Source organism: Rhipicephalus microplus, chromosome 1 (genome assembly GCF_043290135.1).
Source record: "Rhipicephalus microplus isolate Deutch F79 chromosome 1, USDA_Rmic, whole genome shotgun sequence".
NCBI lineage: Eukaryota > Metazoa > Arthropoda > Arachnida > Ixodida > Ixodidae > Rhipicephalus > Rhipicephalus microplus.
Genome location: NC_134700.1, coordinates 100,982,851 through 101,007,036, shown reverse-complemented (window position 1 = coordinate 101,007,036; position 24,186 = coordinate 100,982,851). Strand labels below are relative to the sequence as shown.

The window sequence follows — 24,186 nt, the reverse complement described above, 5'->3', positions numbered from 1 at the left end:
TACGATGTTCAGAGGATACGTTGGGCAATGTAAGAACGAGCATAGCAATGCTCATAAAACGAGCAATGTAAGAACGAGCTTTGCTTAATCATGAATTATGCAACGCGCGTTCAGAGTTTGATGTTCCTTGAATGAAACACTGCGGTGTTAAATAACAGCGATAATTTGCACTTTTACTTTCTTTGGTAGTTTACCTCACTGAATATTTAGTTTCCATCAGGAAGACACCGTTATGCTACATAATATTAGTACCAATTATAATGCTACTAGTATAGAACGACGGGTCCAGTTCAGCAAAAAAGCTCTGGGATACGACATGCAAATGTGGTGTAAAAAAACATAGCCATGAATCACTTCGGTTAATCCTCGCATATTATAAATGTGCGGAAGAAGTTATTCATGTAAACGACCAATGGCGATATCGGTGACACTCATCGTAAATACGCTTGCAAAAATGCTTCAACTACATGCTGGGGAAATGCGGTTACATACATGTCAGGCCCGCGGTTCGATTTGTATACTCAAGTCGAGGTCGTGAAATACGTGCAGAGTGTAAATAGACTAAGCAAGACTCCCGATCACTGTTTTTATGTGATTTCTCGCGGACCTGAAAAGCTCACGAAGCGTGTCGAAAATTGCGTAGAAGGCGAGGAGCGACGTTATCATCATCGGGGTATATCAGATCACTGCTAGCAATCAAGAAAAGGCAGACGGGTGGGCTTCGCCCTGGGGACGGCGGCTCATCTTTTTCTCCACATTATTTTGGTGCCGAAACCCAGGATCGAACCAAAGACAAAAGAACCAGGGAAATATGGCCGCATGACCTTGAAGTCTGCTATACAGATTTCAGGATGTAGAACACATTTGCTCACTCCTGCTGCATGGACAAAATATTTGGCTTTTGCGCAGATTCTAGTTCAAATTCACAAGGGTTGCTTGAACGTCGTCAACAAACAAAAACCAAGTACTCAAATGAACACCAATTTTAGCGGGGACAATGCGTCTTTGTCAGTGATCTCTTATCTACCTCCTGTAGAACTTTAGAAGAATAGTTTAAGGACTGCTACGGTTACTCATATATAATAAAATCTTTTGTAACCGAAACAGTGCTTAAATATAACCATGTTTCATCACTAGTGCTAAGTGTTACGAAGCGCTTGGCTGTTACCTTGTTTTAAAGGGACACTAAAGCCAAATAACAATTTACCTAAGAGTGAAAGCTCAATGTATGACAACATCTAAAACGACAATATTATCTACAGTGCCCTACTTTCCAAGAAATTAAAGCAAATGTGCAAGAACACAACCGCTGCAGTAGGACATTTTCAAAATGATCCCAGTGACATCAGACAGACCGCCTGCAATTATTCATCAACTGCACTAAATAAAGAGCCATCCGTTCATCAAGAGACGCAGTAAAATGCTGCTTGTTCGTTTCTGTTTTGATCATAAAAAAAAGAACCGCCGGACGTTACTATGGGGAATGACGCGAGTGGTTCAAAAGTTTAGTTTTCGCGTGGTTACACGGTACAGGTGGCACGATCTAGTGGGGCGCAATTGAAACAAAAAACGTCTTTAATCTCGATGCCAGTGGCGGGAAATGAATCAATGGTCGTTGTTGCTGCTGTGGCTCCTACTTTCGGTCTGCTGCTATTAGCGCAGTAAAGTCGGGCAACGTTGTGCGCGGCAACAGTGACGTGAGTTGGTCCAGTTGGTCCTCTTCTTGAGGCAGGTAGGTTGAAGTGCACTAACCCGATGTAGACCACAAAACATGATTTTGCTTCAAAATCGGCCCTTCCTTGGCACAAAACTAACACTATGAGATTTCCGGACCATAATTTGATAAATCAACGTCGACCGAAAAGTTGCCTTTAGTGTCACTTTAAGCACGCCAACTGGCGCAAGAGGTATTCACAGTAACCTTTCGTTGTCTTTCGCAATCATTACTACAGGTAGCATTCATTATATAATAGTTTGAATTGACGGAGGACCCACCCCAAGTTGCTATTCTAGCTGTGGGGCCACGGTTCACTTTTGTAACGCATATAGTAACGTACAAGACCCACTCGTTCGAACACCATTTAACACAACACTATCATCGTCGTTCTCTTTTCCCGGTCTACTCCTCACGCGGCGGTCACCCCGTTGCTCTGATCCACTGCAATCGCCGCCCCCTCTCCCCTGGAGTCGGAGTCAGAAGAAGAAGAGGCATGAATACAGAAATCACGCGGCACTAAAGCTTCAACTGCCTTGCATGAGCGGGAAAAACATGGTTTCTGCTTTTGGTGCCCAGTTCGGGAATAACTTCCAGGCAGAACGTAACAGAGCCTAGGGCTTTTATTACGCGAAATGGGCCGGCATATCAGAGAAAAAACTTCTGGCAACGCCGTGGAAGACGCTGGGTGCGTCGAGCCGGCGCTAGGTCTCCTGGTTTGAAAGGGGTGTGATTCTCGTTGGTAGGCGAGCGGAACTTTGCCTGATGATGCGCTATGGCCAGATGCGCCTTAAAGGGAGCCTTCCGAAGAAGCTCCGGAGCACTGGTGTCATCCAGACGGTTTTGCTTCGTTGTGTTCAAACCAAAGAAGCTCTCTTGCGGGAGCCTCGGCGTACTTCCATAGACAAGCTTGAACGGTGACTTCCGTGTGATTTCCTGCTGTGATGTATTGAGGGCGAAGACAGCTGCGGCGACGTATTCGTCCCAGTGTTTATGACTGGGACTCACGTATGACGACAGTATGACAGTATGTCCTTTATGGTACGGTTTGTACCTTACACCAAACCGTTTGTTTGTGGGTGCTGAGAAGTGGCCGTGGCATGCCGAATTCCGTGGTCACTCAGTAGGCTTCTGATTGCGCGGGATGTGAAGGCCATGTGACGGTCAGCAATGAGCAAGCGTCGCGTGAAGTGTCGAAAAATGGCGCACTCGGTGATGAACGTGAGGACGTGCAGAGTCGAAGAGTCAGGGCCGGCCCTGACTCTTCGCGAGATAGTCCGTGGCAACAATGAGGAACTTGTTGCCGTGCAACGTACGTGGAAACGGTCCCATATGATGAAGTCCCAGAAATCTCAAATGGTATTTTCGGAGGAGAGGATGGGTTGCATGGGAACCAGTTTGCAGATTTGTGGTGGTCTTCCGCGCTTGACAAAGTGTGCACGACAAAACGTAGCGGGAAATGTCACCGTGCATGCGCCGCCACCAAAACCTCTCTGTGATGCGTGCCAGCGTCCTGTGCAGCCCGAGGTAACCGGCAGTCGGAGCGCCGTGGCACATAAATAGCACCAATTGTCGCATGGCTACCGGCACAACAGGCACACACGACCCATCCCGATAATTTCGGTGATAAAGAATTCCCTCTCGGACGACATACGACGCAGAAAGACTTTCACGACGACGCTTGGGAGTGCGTACTTCCCCGGATAGTCGTTGGGTTATATCGAAAATTTCTGCGTCTTGAAGATGTGTAGTTCGTAAATCAAGCTCTGCAGAAACTGGGGAGATGTCGCTGAAAGCTGTCGGGTGGCGAGAAAGGTAGTCAGCGTCTTGATGGCGAGCGCCGCTGCGATGGACAATAGAAAAGTTTTAATCTTACAGTTTGAGAGCCCACCTGGCGAACTTAGCATTGAGGTCTTTCCTGCGAAAAGCGACGTTGTCGGTAACGACCGTGAAGCTTTAACCATAAACATACGGACGAAATTTTTCGACTGCCCAAACTACTGACAAGCACTCAAGTTCAGAGGCGTGATATCGGCTCTCTGGTTCACTGAGCCGGCGGCTAGCATAAGCGACCGGTTTCTCCTGTCCGTCCTCATTAACTTGCAAGAGAACAGCTCTGAGACCAAGACCACTGGTATCAGTGTATAGAATCATCGGGGCATTCTAGTCATAGTGCGCGAGCGTCGGTGGTGTATGAAGGGCAGTGTTGAGGTCGCGGAAGGCAGCTTCTTGGTTGGGTCCTCATTTCCAGCGAACTTCTTTCTTCAGTAGCTCGTTGAGAGGTACCGCGCGAGAAGCGAAGTCAGGGACAAAGCGTCAGAATTATGAAGCGAAGCCCAAAAAAAAAAACTTTTAAACTGCTCAGCCGCGGTGGGAGGCGGAATACAGGCAATGGCTTGGAGCTTCGTGGGATTAGGGCTGATGCCTTTGGCGCGGACTACGTGCCTTAAGTAACTAACTTTCGAAAAGCCGAAAAAGCACTTGGAAGGTTTAACGCAAAGGCGAGCGTCTTGGAGAGCATGCAAGACCCTTTACAAACGCCTGAGGTGTTCGGAAAACGTGGTAGCATAGACCGTTATGTCGTCTAAATAGACCAAAGCCATTGATCACTTGAGATGCCCAAGAACCCGGTCCATTAATCGCTGTAATGTAGCAGGAGCGTTAGAGATACCAAATGGCAGGCGGTTAAACTGGTATAAGCCATTCGGAGTTATAAAGGTGGTCTCCTCAGCGTTATTCGGGTCTAGTTCTACCTGCCAGAAAGAAGATCCAGCGTAGTGAAAAAATGGGCACCATGCAGGCGGTCAAGGGCATCGTCAAGACGAGGAAGCGAATACACGTCAGGCTTAGTGACACTGTTTAGCCTTCGATAGTCAACACAGCAACGAATTGTGCCGCCTTTCCTTCTCACAAGAACTACGGGGGACGACCACAGACTTGACGAGCACAATATGATACCACGCTTAAGCATGCCATCTACTCGTTTAGCGATTTCTGTAACGTACAAGAACCACTCGCTCAAACACAATTAAACACAACACTGTCTTCGTCATTCTCTTTCCCGGGTCTACCCCTCACGCGCCGGTCAACCTGTTGCTATAATCCACTACAATATTGTGGCTGCTTGTACTATGCCTCCCTTTTGTCGATACAGGTGTCGCCAGTGAAGTGGTCGCCTTTATTCCCGAGCACAGCAGTCATTCGCACCTGCGACAAGCACCCCCCAGGTTGTCGTGTGCCATCGCTGCCACTGGGGAAGACCAATCATGGAAGGAAGAGTCACGAGTGAAGACCCAGGGGCCAAAAAGAAGCCGCAGCCTTCCATGCCGTTTCTGACGCACCTGTTCCTCATCTTCTGGAAGAACGTATACATGATCCAGATACGGCGCCACTACTTCATGACAATGATAGAAATCATAGTGCCCGTGATCATGGGCTACATGTTTAGCTACGGTGGCCTCATCGGGCACTCGCACAAGAATGCCACCGAGGCTATTTACGGTACGGGCCCGGTGGCTGCGGCCCGCTCAGCGTATGGTGAGTGGACAAACATTCTGTCGAAATTTTCTTCAGCCGTTTCAATGCTGCATGCACATCACTTATATTATTTGTGTGTAGGCATAGCCAAAATGCACAACATGTGCAAAGTAAAAACTGCAGAAAACTAATTTAAAAGTGTTATCAGACAGTTATAGTTCGCCATTCGCGTGATAGTGGTGTTTAAGGAAACGGCGTTACCGTGCAGCAAATGTTAGCTGCAGACAGCGTCTTATAGTTAAGCAGGATAGCGTTTACGTGGTTTACATGCCCCAGGTAGAATGGTGGTGCCACCTATCCGAGGGCTGTTTTTCGACACAATAAGATCTAACGAACGATAGTGCCAAGTAAAGTACAAGGGAAGCTATGAAACCGAATGGTAATGTAAATGTCAAGAAAGAAGTGGGTGAGAAGACATTTTGCCGTGGGCAGGAACCAAACCTGCAACATTCGAATAACACGTTCGATGCTCTACCACTGAGCTACCACGGCGGCTATCCCCCCTCCCCTTCCAGTCACTTTATCATGAGTATATATGTGAATTTAAATGTGGGAGTGTATATATATATATATATATATATATAATGTTAGACGAGCGATGGAAAGGAAAATAGGTGTAACCACAAGGAAAAAGAAGAGAGCAGAGTGTATCAGAAAACAATAGGGTGTTAAGGATATTACAGTCGAAATCAAGATGACGAAATGGTCATGTACCAAGCAAGTAGTGCGAAGACAAGCTTACCGCTGGTCATAAAGGATCACAGACTATATTCCAAGAGGAGGCAAGCGGGTGAAGGGGAGACAGAAATTAGGTGCGTGGGCAGATGAGATACGGAAGTATGTGGATGTACAGAGGCAGCAGCAAGCACAGGGCCGACAAAAAATATATCTTTGGGCTTTTTTCGTTACTTAGTCGTGAAGTGGTCTATGAAACACCGCGTCACAAGAACTTTTACTTGAACCACATTAGTAAGAAAAATACGGGCAAATATGGAAGAAATCGCATGTTTACAATTTAACAATTATTTTTGGTAATATTTGAAATCTACTTTCCCCCCTAAGGCATAGTTTTATGGAAATGCTTTCGTGAAAAACACCACAACACCAAGGCTGTTTAGAAAGAGTTCCAGATGGCATAATGAAAATGACGAACTTTGAAAATTATCGTTTCTCAAAAAGCCTAGCTGACAGGCAAACGCGTGAATTTTGGGATCGTTAATTAGCATAACTATACAAACATGTCTTGTAGCTCAAGTTTTGTTTCGAATCTCAACACTCAAATACACATCTTATTTATATTTTATATTATGCACAGTTTACCGAAACCATGCTAATGCTTTGAGGGGGCGTCACGGTCTTGAAAATATTGAAATACTTTTCGAGCGATAATGTTAGCCAGGCGAGACGGCTGTATCATAGGAGCACATATGCTATGTTTATAAAATTGGATAGCAAGCATTGCAACCACAACTGATGTATGTACTCAATAGTCCCATTAATTAGAGAAGCAATCACTGGGATAATTCCAAAGGCTGACGACTCGGCCTCCCGAATCGCACCTCGAAAACGCAGACAATTTAGTATTAGTCATTTTGGGACATCGGCGAACGCCGGCTGTGGTACAAAGAACGGGGCATAACCGACAATTTATAACAAAACAGAAATAATTCTCAGATACCGCAGAACAAAACACACACAAACATACACACTCGTCAATAATCAAATACAGTACGATACAACCTGCCAAAGAACTCTGGCCTATTGAAAACAGTGAGTACAAACAATAACACGCAGGACAATGCAATGCCATGCATTAACTAACCAAGCCACTTATAAGCTAAGTTCGTCAAACTTATTCAGTCTGAAGTTCTCGGAACAAAGCTTGAATGCTTCTCATCAAGGAAACATCCGGTCAAAGTCCAGCTCTGGTTGTCGTCCCGCTGCGTCCGAGGTTTCTCGTCCAGGAATCTCTCGCGTCATCAACTGACCGCACTTAATAATGACACCTTTTCTCTGGTAACACGTCGGCCACTCAGGCGCTGCTACTGCAGAACACGTCTTCACCCACTGGCGGGAAACACGCACTCATCTCCTGCTTATAAGACACGCCTTCACCCGCAGGTGGAAACACTTCTCTTCAGCGACTCCCTCCGCTGCTTGCTTATATGCACTAGCCGCTGGGTTCCCGAAATTTTCAGGAATTTCGTCGGTGCGCCGCACAGCCAAGGCTGAGGAAAGGGCGGCATCTCTCTCGTAACGTGACGCAACTCTGCAGCATTACTCCCAATTCCTTCAAAATGTTTCTAGAACTCGCTCCGTATTCTGTCCATGACTTGGGCACGGCCGTGGCTGTTTCGGGGACGGGGGAGAGGAGGAAGTGTGCAAGCGGCGTCATTTGTTGCTTGTTTCTTCTTTGCGCCGACTTTTGTCGCGCCTGCTAGCCGCCTGGTTTTATGTAGCTGTTCGGAATCAAAGGCGCGCGCTTCTTGAGTGCTAGTTTGGGACAGACGCTTAAGCAACATTGCTCCTGAGAAGCGTATTTTTTCCAAAGCAGCGCCGAGATATGGCGTGGCTGGTAAAATACCAGATTGCTACGCAGAATGCTTGGGCTTGATTCCTGTTGGTACCCTGGAATTCGTCGGGTCAACGCTTCCAGTGTCAGTTTTTCTCGACACCAGTGGCACATACCCGCCCGCGGGTATGTGCCACTGTTGAGCGTAAAGTGTTGGACGACGTATGTGATGAAATCGCGGAATTATTCATGTCAGGACCAGCGGTTCGTAATCATCAAACCATCTTACCCTTTCATACTAACTTTGTTCCATCCCGAGTTAAGGCGGTGATCACGAGAGCACCCAGACGTACACGGTTAGATAGATAAAAAATACATAAATACGTAGATAGACGCCAGTGTTGCTTGCAGTGCGCAAAGAAATTCTTCGCATAGATAAAAATACATAGATACGTAGATAGACACCATAAGTGCCTGCAGTGCGCAAAGAAGTTCTTCGCATTTAATATTGTATCACGATCTTTGACAGGCATCCTGCATACGGAAGAGGTGGACAACTGGGACGGTGAAGTGATGTCCAGCGATGCTGTTCTCCGGGTTCTTAACAAGGCAAGAAAGCTAGCATGCGAATATTTTGCAAGGGGAGAATACAGAGAATGATTGTCGTCATTAATGTGTTTGTTTAATTATGTACGTCGATTATTATTTTTAAGAGCGAAGAGTGACAACGCGAGATTACGTGGAAACTCGGTAACATGATTCCATTGCCATGCTGTGCATCTTAACTGTTTTCATACTTGTATTTATATTGTAAGGAACCAAGCACATCACAGAGAAAGTTTTGCTGAACATATACGATCATTTATACTCCTTTGAAGGGATTTTACATACGAACGTCGCAGTAGAATGACTTTGTGCAGATTCGTTGCTACAACCGAAGAAATTCTTATAGTCTTGTTTGCATTATCATTTACTTTTTTACTCGAGTGCAAGAAGAATAACATTGAAAGAGCGTGTCAACATCATCACATGCTTCATTATTCTTGTTGTTCATTTACGTATACAAGGGAAAAATAGCGTTATAACTTTTGTAATTCATGAGGTTATCAGACCTATATTTTCTCTACGTGCTTCACTTGTGTGCTTCACTCGGGTACTTTCAGTAAAAAATTGATAATATATGAAAACCTAGAGTTGTAGCACAGGCTGAACCGTTGTGACACTTAGAACAGTCACAGTGACCCAAAGAACGAGGATGCCAATGAAAATAGCCTTTTTTGTCAAATTAACGTAGGCCTAGTGCCGGCGGTAGCACTATTTTGTTTTCAGTAATTCTTTTAAAGTGAAAAACTAAGGGCTTTTATGATAACTAGAGTCTACCGCTTGAGGTAGGTAATGCCACATCATTTTTCTTTGACATTACCATAACAAATATTTCGCCTTTTCGGAATGTTCCTGTTGGTCGCCCTCAGTGCTCGATTTGTATTTGTTTCATACAAAATCTTAAAAGAAAAAAAAAACCTTGTCACGGTCATCGTATTGCTTCCATTCGTGAAGTATGGTTGCTGCACATACTTTTTTTGCTACTTCAAATTTAGTCGGGAAGCTGTTTATTATAGTTTATTTTTCTACTTTACCGCGTGCGTAGTTTCAAAATTTACAACCACGTAACCACTGTTTTTAACACGCATAGTCGCTGCATCCATGTTTTTTTTTTATACGAGTCAAACATGTATTCCAGGCACTGTGAGAAATCAAGCACTGTGTATCACAGAGACATCATTTTGTTGTTTGAAGATTGTCCGGAGACAATGATGCAGCGGTAAACAACATGGCGAGTTGTTAAGATACGGTAAAAGTGAGAAAAAAACACACACTAAAATACATGAAAAAAGGGGGAAGGGGGAGTGGCTACCGAGCGAGGATAACGTTGTATTGCCTGGGCGTGTCTAGTTGGAAGGATTGATGGCATGTCTAGTCCGAAGTCCGCCACCATGCAATAATTTGGTGTAAGCCACAGGGGCCTAGGTACGATCTAGGTTTATAGGGCTAGGTACGCTTTAGCCTAAATCTCGTGTTAAAGCTGAAAAGAGGCAGTCTATATTTGTGATTAACTGAGCACTGTCAGAAAAACACGGAGAACTTGCTCAAGTTTCATTGAACATGCCTGCCAGGAGTTATGATAGCGGAGTGTGCTGTGAGGGTCTTTAGCCCTTACTCGATGACATTGTAACCGCATAAAACACATTGCAACATTGCCTAAGAAGTTTTCATCTGACATAAGCTCAGGCGTGGCTAGTGTCTTAGCTTCTCTTTAGTGATAGTCGAGGACCCCAACAAATTCTTTGTTCGTCTACCGCCAAGACTTCGAAACATTCAGCATCAAGCGAAGAAGAAAAAAATGCTCGCATTAGCAGTTGCCAGAAAAATTCGTTCTCATTTTTGGTTTCATTTCCTATGCATGAAGGTGTACAATATTCCACGCAGTAGTCAAAGATCACTGACACAAAAAGAACACTAAAAAAAGGTAATGACGCAGTGGGTCGCCATTTTTGTTCCGCACAAGGTAACGTATAAATAATTGAGCGAAGAGACGGCAACTGTGCAAATAAATTGCTGGTTGCTGGCGTGTCGCAGACTGTCCCATTCCGGTGGGCGCTGGCGAAGAAGGGCAAGAAGCCGAAGAAGCCGAAAAAGAAAGAGCTGACGCCCGAACAGATGAAGAGGAAAGAGGCCTACTACGAAAGCGTGGCAAAGAACCCCGTGCGCCACACGCTCGGCTGCCTGCCCACCGTGGTGGGCTTCCTGTTCATGTTGCCCGTGTTCACCAAGCGGCTGTGCGAGGAGCTCACCTCGGGAGCTAAGGTATTCGCCTTTTTGTTGCCACTAGGCTAGGGAGGTTGTTGAGCCCGGACATGTCTTAGCACTTTAGATTAGCCACGCGTTGAAGGGAAACTGAAGAAACAGAACAATTTTTTTTCTTATATTAGTCATCAATCTTTTCCTATTCAAAAATCAACACGCTTGCTGCGAGGAGACGCTTGTTAAGCGAGAAAAATTGCAAAAAGAAACGATGGCTGCCGATGAATCGAACTTTGGCTTGGATATTGAAGCTCCTCCCGCAAGCAACATGCCATCTGTTGGTACTACGAAGCTCGTCATCTGGAGAAATGAAGCACGCGCGAGTATTTCAGTGTGAAATGTAAGAACCAAATTATGACTCTAATTTTTACTTCTATTATAAACTTATGATGGTAAGAATAGCAACATTTCAGTACAATTAATTAATCCAAATTGCTAAATTGTTTTCCTTAACTGCGCCGTTAGGACTTATATGGAAATAAACTTATGATGGTAAGAATAGCAACATTTCAGTACAATTAATTAATCCAAATTGCTAAATTGTTTTCCTTAACTGCGCCGTTAGGACTTATATGGAAAAAAACATGCCGTATGATAATGGTATACGACAGCCCGGGCACCTAGAGTGCTCCGCACGTAAAAAAAAAATATCATCATTGAGATAAACGCTTTAGTCCCTGTTGCTTCACAAAAAATAAATAAAACGGGCTCTGCGATCATTTCTATTTCTTCCGTTCAAAGCAATACGCGAAACAGGCTTTGGTCATCTCCCCTGTGGTGTTGTCATAGCGACTGTAAAGCCCGATGGCCCCATTAGAACATTGGTTCGTATAGCCCAAACAATGCGGTACTGAATCATATATATAAGAGAAAGCCACTCATAATAGTAAGTGGGCTAGTTGTTTACAGTAGAAAATTTAGCCAGAACTGCAGGGTGATCGATATCACCTTTGGCGTGTCATTGAGAATTTTGGACATATTACACTTGCACTTTGAAACAAACACTGACTTGAAAAAAAAACTATTTCTCTCGTACAAAGAAATACCTCTTTTAAAATAACAAAATGACTATTCTCGCCATGAGAATACACTTCGTAAGCAAGAATACGCGCAAAGAAATGTGGATGGTGACGTCACTTAGCTCGACAACTGGGCAAATTTGTATTAACTCATATTGGTGAAATGGCACCATAAGGTAAGACGAATGCACACAAAAAAGGGAAACTCGAAACACAAGCACCAAATCTCAACTGAACTTTTAATTACATGCGCACAAAATCACTATGTATCCATGTGCAGCTTCACACAGCTAACAAAACCGTAATAAATGCTTGAAAACCGGTGTGCGCATCCAATGAAAACTCAAAAAGCAACAATATATCTACCCATTAAAGTATAAGATTTCTTTATTTTGCAAGACTACAGTCGAAAAGCCGATGCATGATTCTATTTCTTTTTGTATATGCCAAGCGTCGATATTGCCCCGCCACGGTGGTCTAGTGGCTAAGGTACTCGGCTGCTGACCAGCAGGTCGCGGGTTCGAATCCCGGCTGCGGCGGCTGCATTTCCGATGGAGGCGGAAATGTTGTAGGCCTGTGTGCTCAGATTTGGGTGCACGTTAAAGAACCCCAGGTGGTCAAAATTTCCGGAGCCCTCCACTACGGCGTCTCTCATAATCATATGGTGGTTTTGGGACGTTAAACCCCACATATCAATCAAGCCTCGATATTCCATCAGTTGTCTGGCCATGATGCCGTTACACTGTACTGGTTTCACTGAGCTCGGATTTTCTTCGACACTGCCGACAGTATACATGGTGACGCCCCCTTGATATTCCCGCACCACTCACCATAGCACCAGATCTTGGTGGAGCCTACAAAGGCTTACATGACTCTTAATCAGTAAACACTGAACACATTGTCCTCTGAGGGCACCAAAGACATAGCGTATCAAGTTTCAGAAAAATTAGGTGAGTCATTGTCGCCAAAATGAGAAAAATGAAGTAATGCCAACAATTTAGGCCCGAATTGTGCTTCGGTAATAGAAACCTATTATGGTAGAATTACCATGAATAAACTGTTCAGAGCCCAATTTATTGATACAAATCAATTCATTGTTTCACTTTGACGTATCTTTAGGCAAATTCCATACATCTATATATACGCATATATTGCAGCAGGTACATGTATGCATATATGTGCATATGCATCTTCGGAAGTATATGCATTAGTAAGACGCCCGTCTTCGGGTACACATGCAGCGTGGTGCCACGCGGCACTGCACATGCATCCGACGATGACCGTATATACAAAATTGCCCGAATCACCGCATCTATGCTGTATATAGCATGCGTTACATTCACAGATGACCCCGCATTGCTAAGGGTGGTGTGAAGTCAGTTTTTCATAAAGGAAGAATAAAGAATGTGACATTTATTGCTGGATGATACCAGGAGCTGATGAGCATCAACGGTCTATCTGAGAGCGCCTACTGGCTCGCCAACCTCATAGGCGCCTTCTTCGAGATGGCGCTCGTCCAGGCGCCGCTCATCTATCTTTTTCGCCACGACCCCATCAGCGGAGCGACCGGACTCTGGCCGCGCAGCGACTTCTGGGTGCTCGTCGTCTTCTTCACCATCTACTCTGCGGCCGCCTCGTGTTTCGCCATCATCATCGCCATCGTCAGCCCTAGACGTGAGTTTCGAAACCCACAATGTTTTGTATACCCCAAGCGATGAAATTAAAATTTGATATCGCCAGTTAACATGAAAGTGCTAGTTAGTACGCGTACTTTATTGCGTAATCTTGAGGTGTGTTGCTCATATCAATGTGGCAGCCTCGTTTCTTTCGAGATTTCTTTTGTAATTTTACAAAGTTGCTCTAAACTTAACGCGATTTTCATGCAGTCTCGGCGCAGTTGTTGCAACATTGCGGATTGTAGTATTTCTGATTTCGCTTGAATATTTAGTCAACCTAACTTAACATCTAACTTAACATGCGAATTGTAGTATTTCTGATTTCGCTTGATTATTAGCCAATTTAAGTTACCAATGTAAAGGTTTCATGCAGTCTCGGCGCAGTTGTTGCAACATTGCTAATTGTGTTACTTATGATTTCGCTAGACTATTTAGTTTGAAAACGCGTCTATCCAGAACAACAATGTTTCGGCACATTTTAGCGTTATGCTGCAACAAAAATGGCCAAATTGGCATGATTGCAGGGTCATAGACTTTAGAAAATGCAGCCGCAGTTAACATCTGGAATAACCTTGTACGAAGAGGCATGAAAAGTATTTTGGAGGTACTTCGAATGATGTCGTGCATCGGCTGCTTCATTTTGAACATAAACTCCCTCGCAAAAATTTGACAACCTACAGAAACCACGGAGTAACGAGCTGCGTGTGAATACCCACTTCGGTAGAGTATGTTTGTAGATGCAATGCGAGACGGCGACGTATTGCGATGACTCGCGATACGGATGCCAACAAAAGAACGACACAGACATTTAATGTTGCAATCTATAGTCATGTGGGGTAGGATGGGGCAAAATCAGACCTGAAGCGAAACGCTGCATTTTGACTTTGCCGACATTTCTAGCTATTACCATAAGTATTTTTCTTTGTTTATTTGTTTCAGCGATGGGTATCGGTAGTTGTCTACCTTTTTATGCGAAAATTATCATTGCTGATAGCGTTCACATTGGAAAAGTTAGGCAGCTGGTGTTGGTGCGTCCGTCAAAAAACAGGCAAAATTATGCACAGCCGAATTTTTGGACCCATGCATGAAGCTGCTCTGAAATCAGTACAACAGCTCTCGTATTTATTTTGTTACTATATACTACTATCTACATACCACCCAAAATTTGGTTCATTTTGTGCACTGTGCAAAGCGGAACTTTTTTAAAACTCGGGCATGTGGGAGAAGCAAAACGCCACAAAAAGTATTGAAAGCTTTAGAGATTGCCCTATTAAGTGGACGGCTTTCTCATAGAAATAATATATTATGTTTCTTATTTAGTAGGGTTAGGATGTACAAGAGAATATCATATAAGGTTTCATGGGTGGAGAGCGAAATGAACGAACACTGACTGATGTTGAGGACAAAACTCATTCAATTCGTGCGTCATTGAGGCTGTTCTGCGTTCTCAAGGATGATCTGAAGAGGCGCATAAAAATTGAAAGAACTTCCAAGTGAAGTAGTTCACAAACACGTCTTGTAATCGAGTATCTATGAGATTTTTTTCATACCATTATTTTCAATATAACAAGCGATAGAAAATCTGGAATTCATTACCTTACAAAGCCAGGCTGACGAAGTTTAAAGCCACAAAATGCCCGGGTGAAGTATTGCAACAAAACGGCAAGAAGAGGCGAATAAGATGCGTCAGAAGATATCTAGTCTCTAATCATTAATTAATGTAATGAAGGTGGTGCTAGATGTGCTAGGAGTTTTGTAGCAACGCAGCGCCGGGTTCTGTCTCGATTCACTGTGTGGAGTGAAAGGAGTGGGCTTATGAAAGTGGCATGGACACCCACGGAGTGAATTGCAGATGCTTCTACTGCAAAATCTGAAGGGATGAAATTTTAGGGGTGAAGCTCCTAAAGCCATCTATGCATGTCTCTTTGTGACATAGTTTTATGACTCACTTGTTGTATGACTCACTCAGTAGGTGGCGAAAGTGTGAGTGACGGACAGACAGGCAGACAGACTGATGGACGTACAGAGGCACGGCCGAACCAATGGACGCATGGACGGATGCGCGAATGGACAGGTAGACAGAAGCATGGACGGAAGTATGGACGGAAGTATGGACGGACGGATGGACGCACGAATGGACGGATGGACAGAAGCACGGATGGACGGACGGAAGCATGAACGGACAGACGGACTCAAGGACGAATGCATAGACAGAAGCATGGGCGAATGAACGAACTCATGGACGGAAAGCCGAAAGCATGTACGGACAAACACATAGACGGATTCACAGACGGACGGATGGACACAAGCACGGATGCACGGATTGATAGACGGACACAAGCGGGAATGGACAGACGGATGGATGGATGGATGGGGGAACAGGCGGTTGGACAGACGCACGGACGAATGCTTCGCCCCACTCATCATTATTGGCTCACGGGATATGCTGTGAATTTTTTTACACTGTCTCTTTTGCCCACGCTGTCTCCTTTTACCCCGCAGGTTGGAAAAAAAAAGACATATATGTGGTGCATTTTCCATTTGTAAAAAAGAAACACCCCTTTGAACTATGACAACATGGTCATTTTATGCAGCACACACCTTGCACCGAAAGGAAAACTTTTGTATTGAGATTTATTGCTAAAGAGTAAAAAAAACTTACTGAAATTTTTGTTACATTCTACCCCACCCTATCTTATACGTTGGCCTGCCAGTCCCCTAATGAGTCCTACGCGTGCTATTAGCGTAGTGATGCATAATATGTAGTGATGCATAACACCTCATTAAATGCTTCGTTTTCAGGCATGCATATTTAGCTTACATAATCGATGAACGCAATCGCATGCTGTTTTAGCGCCCCTATTTATAGATTCTATTTCGCAAGACATTTTGTTTTCATTTTTTACGAGGAAGCCTGCATTGTATGGTAAGTTCTAATTTAGAGCTGCGCTTAGAGGGACAAGAATCGTCCAATAAGCTACATATCCCTGTGAAAGGTACTAACATGTGTAGTTCTGAAGCGACACTATACCAATTCTGTTTCTTTAGCCACGATGTCAATTTCTGTGTTGGGCAAATATTTCTAGCCACTTGAAAATTCTCCCGCATTTCCACGACTGTTTTTCCGTTTCATGCAATTTTGGACGTTCATAACGATGGAAAAGGCAGTGCTACGACGAGAAGAAAGGGAACGATAAAAAGATGGGACATGGGCTGTGTTTCCAACATTATGAACCCAAACCACAAAGTTTTCTAAATTTAACTATAGAAGACTCTGTCACTACGATCATTCAGTGACCATGGGATTGATGGGTAGTACAAGTATTTGTCTAGTCTTCTTGCTTGCAGATTTCAAATGCACTTGTGGCTTTGCTTATTGCGGAGTCTTTGTTTTGACTTGAATAAAAGAACGGATGATTTTGAACTACACGAGCCGATTTGAAATGGTGAGCCTGAAAGGTTAAGGTAGTGAAGTGCACTTGCTAAACATTTGCTTTTATTGTTTTGGGACAAAGTAATTTTAAGCCACGCGAAGTCAAAAGGAGGTCAAAGTGCGAAGATTAGACACAGTTCATGCATTACCCATCATTCCCATTCTCGCTGAAGCGCCGTGCGTAGCAGCTCCCACCGGCACGCGCCAGAGGTCTCTCTAGTGCATTTATAGGAAACTCTATGACCTAAACTAACAACCCACCTATACGCGTTTCTGTAATATTTTGTTCTCTTCACAAATAGAGATTTGCCGCAAACGCAATTCACTAAAACATATTCTCTCTCTCTTTAGCGAACATCGCCGCCATCATGACGTTCGTCGTTATGGTGATGACCCTGATCCTGCCCATCATTATCCTGGCGGTGTCCGGCGCAACTCTCATGGACAGCAGGCTGCCTCCGAATCCGTACAATGTGATTTACCAGGCGGTGTGCATGTTGCCGAATGTTGGCTTCGCGTATGGCATCACTCTCATCTGCGAGAGCGAGGAGCTGGGTAAACAGCGGCTAATGCTTGTTTTCACGAACGCTGTGGTATTTCGCGTTTTTTGTTCGTTCACAATAAACGTTCAGTTTAGTGGTCACAAAGGGCAGAGCATAATAATGGTGCATATTTGTCATGTACTTAGTTCACTATATTTCGTTTTCCTGAACATTGTAGCGCGTATTTGACATGCTGCTTTGAATACTGAGCGACTGCTCAGTATTCAAAGTATGAATATTGAGTACGAGTATGAATATGAATATGAGTATGAGTATGAATATGAACACTGAGCATGAATATTCATACTCAGTATGAATATTGAGCGACTGCTCAATAGCTTAGCAGCTAAAAACGCACCCCTTGAAACATTGACAAATAAAGAGTTATCATTTTTTCTTTCATAATGCCTGTTATCTGTTTGCTCGCGAATTCTGTGCCTTAAAAGTGTACTTCCTTGTATTGTGTCTTTCATTTTTTTTCTGTTATGTTATGCACATTTGGTTGTGTTTTTTTTTATTCTTGAATCCTTGCTGTTCGCCAAGTTAGGGGTCAGCAGCTCAGTCAAGCTGTTTTTTTTTGTGGAGTTTTCATTGGAACGATCTTCGAATTTTGCAGCTTTTACTGCGGGCCCCTGTCATCATGTACACAATGATGATGAAATAAATGTATTATTATTAATAGGTAGCCTTTCGGAGTGAACTTACACGCCAATATTTTCCGCCGAAAATGCTGGCCAACACCTCGTTATTCAATCCCTCTTGAAATGAACATTATTCATTTTCTGAGGTTTCATGTCTTCCGTCCTTTTTTGTCTAGTTTGATACGCATAGGCTAGATCATAGTTTACAGTTGACCTGTAGAAAGTGGCTATGCCGTATGTGACCGACAAGAAACCTCCCCGGCGGTCACACGCCCGGTGAACTATGGACGACCCGGTCACGGGGACCCCTTTCCTATTAAACCGGTGGTTATCTCTCGACAGGATTCGAACCACCAGCATCCCGTAGCTAAAGCGTCCGTCGTACACCTTATAGGCCACTGCTATAGCTTTCTGTGGAGACAGTTCAACTTAGTTTTCTCAACTACGGAGTCCTGTTCTTTTCTTCTTTGTCCCGTTGTAGCACTGTTTATCACAAATGCATTGTGGTACGATGTTCCAACAGCCCTCATTAACACTTTACATCAGTTTAGTTTTCTGAATATCATTTTCAGATGAACAATTCTACTTTCCTCGTTCTATCAGTAATCATGATTAGCCATTCCGCGCCTGATATTGCCTTGATGAGTGACTCAGGAAATGCATTGCAGATCATAATTGCTATGTAGGACAGGCAAAGCAGAATAGCGGGTATGAAAATAGGTATATAATCACTGGCTACTCTCAAATCACGAATGGCCAATTACCACTATACTCACGAGAAAGGTATATACAGCGGCACTATGCTGGTACTTACGAAGACTACCTTCGAAAGAAAAATGATAGGTTTAACTTAACGGAAGAAGCAGAAAGTAGGACAGAAAAATAATGTTTTTTAAAGACATCTTAGTAGAAGTGCTGTAGTGATAAACATAGGCAAGACAAGTTGCACGAAGTCAAGTTAACTATTCATTGATTGATTTGTTGGGTTTAACGTCCCAAAACCACCATATGATTATGAGAGACGCCGCAGTGGAGGGCTCCGGAAATTTCGACCAACTGGGGTTCTTTAACGTGCACCCAAATCTGAGCACACGGGCCTACGACATTTTCGCCTCCATCGGAAATGCAGCCGCCGGGATTTGAACCCACGAACTGCGGGTCAGAAGCCGAGTACCTTAGCCACTAGACCACTGCGGTGGGGCCAGGTTAGTTATTATTCATTAGAAGTAACAGTAAAAAAAGGCGGACGTGCGAGGGGAAGCAGAAGGTTAGGTAGGCAGACTGAGGTTAAGGAATTCACTGGGATGACGTGGCCGCAGAAAGCACAGGATCGGGTTCATTGTCTAAACTATGAAGAGGCTTTTGCCCTGCAGAGGCGCAGAGAGATGATGTGGATGTTGATAACGAATAGTTTGTTAAGAGGCCTCCGTACGCGGGTATAATGCCGTGATGTAGTCGTGCGCGAGGGCTAGTGAATTCACGTTTATATTCACGCCGACGCTAGGCTGGTGCATTGTGGTCATGCCAGTCACCGTAGCCTTCTGACGCATGCAGGAGAAGGCATTGCGTGGAAGAACTTCGCCTCGCACAAGACCTTCCACCAGCTGTCCCTTCGCAAGATCTCCATCGCCTTGCTGACTTCTTGCTCAGTCAGCCTGGCCTTGGCATGGTACCTGAAGAACGTGTGGCCCTTCGGCTACAGCTTCCCCAAGCCATGGTGGTTTATCGTAATGGTACGCCACTGGCTCTATCTCAGTTTATATACTCGCTGTATGGACACCTGAGTGAACTTCGGCCATTTAGATTGCGATTTCGGTTCATTGCGATTTGAATTCCGCTCAAGGCTGCACAAAAAGCAGTTTCGCAAGCATTGTATCTAAAACAAAGGGCAACTTTTCCCCGTAGCAGTGGAAGAATTCCTGAGCTGGGAGCCCTTGTATTGCTCCTCTTCGATTTTCGCTTTGTTTTCTTTTTTCTTTGCCAGTTTTTTTCTGTACCCCTTACCCACTATATTTATGTTTATGCCTCCCACTCTTCCTATATTTTTTTCGTTCGTTCTCTATCTCTCGCTGTTTTTCTTTTTTTCAATGTTAATAGATGGTTTTGCCTGTGTTATTGTTGCAATACAAATTATGCGGACATTCGCACCTGGATTTTGCCACTGACGTCGGTGTCGCTCACCGTGTATACGTGCTTATATATATAAAAATGCAAGAGATAGAAAAAACACAAACAGACTTCGGTGCGCGGAATTGAACTTCGGTCCTCTCAATCTTGAGTGTGCGGCGTTAACCACTGAGCCATCAATGAGCACGTCGTTCCCCATTCAAACGGCAAGCTATTGATGTCTACCACTTACCGCTGCTCACGGGCATCTCGGGGGAAATAATTGTGTTTTCAGCATTGTCAGCAATATGGCGCAATCAGCACGCGTCGCCACATCGCACGGCGGCGCCACTCTCTAATCTTTGCCCCGCTTAGAGGAGGGAAGGGACGCTCCCGTACGCCCTCTTATCTTGCGGTGGGGAGGATCGTACAGTACGTCTTGGCTGCCCTCGGGCTTTACCTGGAGGAATTCTGTTGTAGTTACTGGGCGCAATGAAATGATTGCAATCCCAGTTTGCGAAAAGCTCGCGCTTTTCAGACACAGCGAAGTAACAACCAAGACGCTTATTCACGTGTATCTATACCTGTGGGTACGTTTCGTGTGTCATTTGTGCGTGAAAAACACGGGGCATGTTTCGATCTGCTTTCCATACCTGGGAGTAGGCTTCGTACGTCATTTGTGCGTGAAAAACACGGGGCATGTTTTGATCTGCTTTCCATTCTGCGCGTGACCTTCCAATTTGTTGATATCGCTTTCATTGCTTCGCCTTTGTAGCAAAGCTGTGACTTTCTATTATAAAGGCGTCATACCCCGGCAGCATACGACAGCCCTGCCCTAAATCAACAATGGATTAAATGCATTTTATCAGTGAGATAAAAGAGAAAGACAAGGAGAGATACATACAGGGTGATCGCTAGGCTTACTGTGTGCATCTTGCTTCGTCCCTGTCTTTCCCTCGCTTGTAAAACGTATGCAAGTGAAAACCAACTTGCCTAACATTGCACATTAACTGGCACAGACTATTATATTCTGGTATTCAAACAAGATGGCAGTTGACTGAACTGTTGAAAAGCTCCTAGGTTTGGGGTAGGGGTGTAAATGCAAAACGAAGTAGTCACGCTTCTGAGGTCTTTAAAGGTTACGCTATTTTAAGTGCGAATGCACTTTATAAGCGACCCTGAATTCACCGTCCACGGTGCGCCTTCTCCTCTCCCCTAGCAACGGCGCGAGGAGCGGAGAGGAGCGTCTGTAGCAATAGCGCAGCGACGTCACACACCACGTGATTGCGCGCGCTCCGCCCTCCACTCCGTGGCTTCGCGCTCCCGCACAGCTACGACTTGCTCGAGATCGGCAAGTCGTCATAGGTATGGATCCATTGCAGGCATCAAACTCGACTGCAATACCACCAACAAACAGTAGAACGTAATCGAATGCGAGCATTGCACGCGTCGTTGAAGATGTCACGCCGGTTCAAGACAAGGCAGCGGCGATGGGCCCGTGATGCCGAGCGCAAGCGGGCGAAGTGGGCCACGGACATAAACATCATTATAGTGGGAATTTATTCTCACATATAAGCGTAAACTCACCAAGATTTCCCGAGAGGGTCTAATTGTTCCTGGGAATCGCAATGTGATCACACGGGGGAGTTTACGTTAACTCACTGGTGAATGCCAACGGATTTTAACTTTACTCCCCCTTATAGCATCACCCTGTGCATTCGCACTTAACCATGTTCACCATCAGGGAAATGCTTGCGAGTTGGTTTTTTTGGATAACTTTCCTCTTAAAGGACTTCTTCATCGTCGGTGCGAGGTAACGTCAAGGTGCGTGTGGGATTACCACGCAAGCTTCAATACTGGAACCTTCGATTGGTATTTTAGCTTTGTACGTATGCATTCTTCAGCATTCATCAATATTAAGGCGCTTATTGTCACCGATGTGTTGAACCTACTTTGCGCACGCTCTTTAACAAATGCAGTAGTACTTGCTAACTTCGAGGCAGAAGTTGATTTGGAAGTAGTAATGCTAGTGGCAGTAACCCGCGACGTACTAGAAGCAGGCGTGTCACCTACCCGTGGAGCACGTAAACAAAGGTTAGCGGGTTGTGGTCGAGTGACCCCGACAGTGATTTCTGCGATTTAGGCTGAATGCAGGACGCGGAGTTTGCAAACTTGGTGGAACTGTGTAGACTTGTCGGGATGTCCATTGCAGTGGGCTCACTTCAAGATACCCCGTGAAGAGCGTTAACCCTGCATAACAAACAAACGATATATGTCCTTCCTTTGCGGTGTCTTGAAGCGGTGACAGTGCTCCTTTAAGAGTGCAGATACAAACGCGGTACCTAGAAGTGACCACCATTAGTCAGGACAGTCACATTCGGAAGGGGTGAAGTTGCTCTAAAATGACTTTCAGGAGGAGTCGCTACACGGAAAGCAAGTGACGCAATTCTATCACGACGGCGAACTGTGCAGAAAGAACCTATTTTAATATAGCTGAAAGCTTACAAAAACTGTGTTATTCCGTGAAGATGCAACAATATTAAGTACCAGTCAACTATCTGTTGAGCTCTTTTGCCTTTCTGTTGTATGTCGCAATTACAATGTCACAACCAGTCTTTCAAATACAGCTTCTCTCTTTTCAGCCGAAGTACTGGGGTTTTTATGGAAGCGTGGGCATTTCTGCAGAAGAATCCAAGACTATCACGGAGGACCCTAACCTGTTCGAGCCCGTAGCTGACAATCTGGAGCCTAGCATAGTCATTTACAAGCTCAACAAGGCAAGTAGACCTTAAGAATGGTGTAGAAGAATCAGCATATTAGTATTTCATTAAGAATGACATGCATAGTGTAATAGGACACGCAAGTTAATTGCAAAAGGGGATGCAATCGTGCGTTATCGTAGATGGGGAATACACGTGTAGATCGTTGTATGGTTTGTATCTGAAGAAAGATATGTTTCAGCTGTAATTCATAAGCCCTATTTTGCGGTTGAGACCAGATAGCACTGAAAGTTCAGCGAGTTGGTGTTAGTCACGGCGCAAGAACGATAATTAGGTGTGAACACTGTCCGCCCGCCAATGGGGAGAGCTCGTTCAGATAATGTTCGTCTTTGGTACATGCGCCGGCCGCAGTTTCGTGAAGGGCGCTGTGACATGGGGGCTTATAGGGAGCCTACATGAACGCCTGTTACAGTGTGGAGACATGTCAAAACGTGCCCTAACAACATCAACAACAACAACAACAACAACAACAACAACAACAACAACAACAACAACAACAACAACAACAACAACAACAACAACAACAACAACAACAACAACAACAACAACAACAACAACAACAACAACAACAACAACAAAACTCAGCCAAAATCAGCAGGCAATTGGGCACGCTGTTGCCAGTTTCCGCCAAATTTAGCGTAATTTGTTTGTGCGCTGTCATTTTGAGGCCGTCAGTACAACCCCCTCTTTCCCTCACAGCTATTAATGATCTGCCAGGTCAGTAGTGATTCGCAGTGTATTTTCAAAGGCTCTTTTTAGGCTAAAACCTTATTAAGGCAAAAGCCTTCAATACATCAAGAGTAAAATGTCGGTGGCGTCCAGCGTTGGCGTCCACATGTTACATGCATCAAGCTCGAAACGTAACCGTCGGCGGTGTCCAATGTCGCCGTCAACACGTTACATGCAAAGCTCGAAACGTAAGCATTGGTGGTGTCGTCCAGCGTCTGCGTCAACACGTTACATGCATCAAGCTCGAAACATCACCATCGGTGGGGTCGTACAACGTAGGCGTCAACACGTTACATGCATCAAGCTTGAAACGTAACAGTCGGTGGGGTCATACAACGTAGGCGTAAACACGTTACATGCATCAAGCTTGAAACGTAATCGTCAGTGGCACCATCCAGCGTCGGCGTCAACACGTTACATACATCTAGCTTGACACGTAACCGTTGGTGGCGTCGTCCAGCGTCGACGTCCATACGTTACATGCATCAAGCTCGACACATATACGTCGGCAGCGTCGTCCAGCATCGGCGTCAACATGAACACTTAAATGCATCAAGCGTGAAATGTAACAGCGTTGGCGTCAAAGCGTTACATGCATCAAGCTCAAAACGTAACTGTCGGTGGCGTCGTCGAGC

At 44.8% G+C, this 24,186-nt stretch overlaps 2 protein-coding genes across 2 annotated transcripts; both read left to right on the top strand.

Moving 5' to 3' along the window:
• The first annotated feature begins 4,874 nt into the window (after positions 1-4,874).
• On the top strand, positions 4,875-8,549 carry LOC142768628 (uncharacterized). Its single transcript, XM_075870640.1, has 2 exons — positions 4,875-5,251; positions 8,293-8,549. The coding sequence occupies exons 1-2, from the start codon at positions 4,981-4,983 to the stop codon at positions 8,421-8,423; spliced, it is 402 nt and encodes a 133-aa protein (XP_075726755.1). The 5' UTR covers positions 4,875-4,980; the 3' UTR covers positions 8,424-8,549.
• Positions 8,550-10,293: 1,744 nt separating this feature from the next.
• Positions 10,294-13,786, top strand: LOC142765566 (uncharacterized). The gene is made up of 3 exons (XM_075866739.1): positions 10,294-10,329; positions 10,401-10,628; positions 13,078-13,786. The coding sequence occupies exons 1-3, from the start codon at positions 10,294-10,296 to the stop codon at positions 13,360-13,362; spliced, it is 549 nt and encodes a 182-aa protein (XP_075722854.1). The 3' UTR covers positions 13,363-13,786.
• Positions 13,787-24,186: the final 10,400 nt, after the last annotated feature.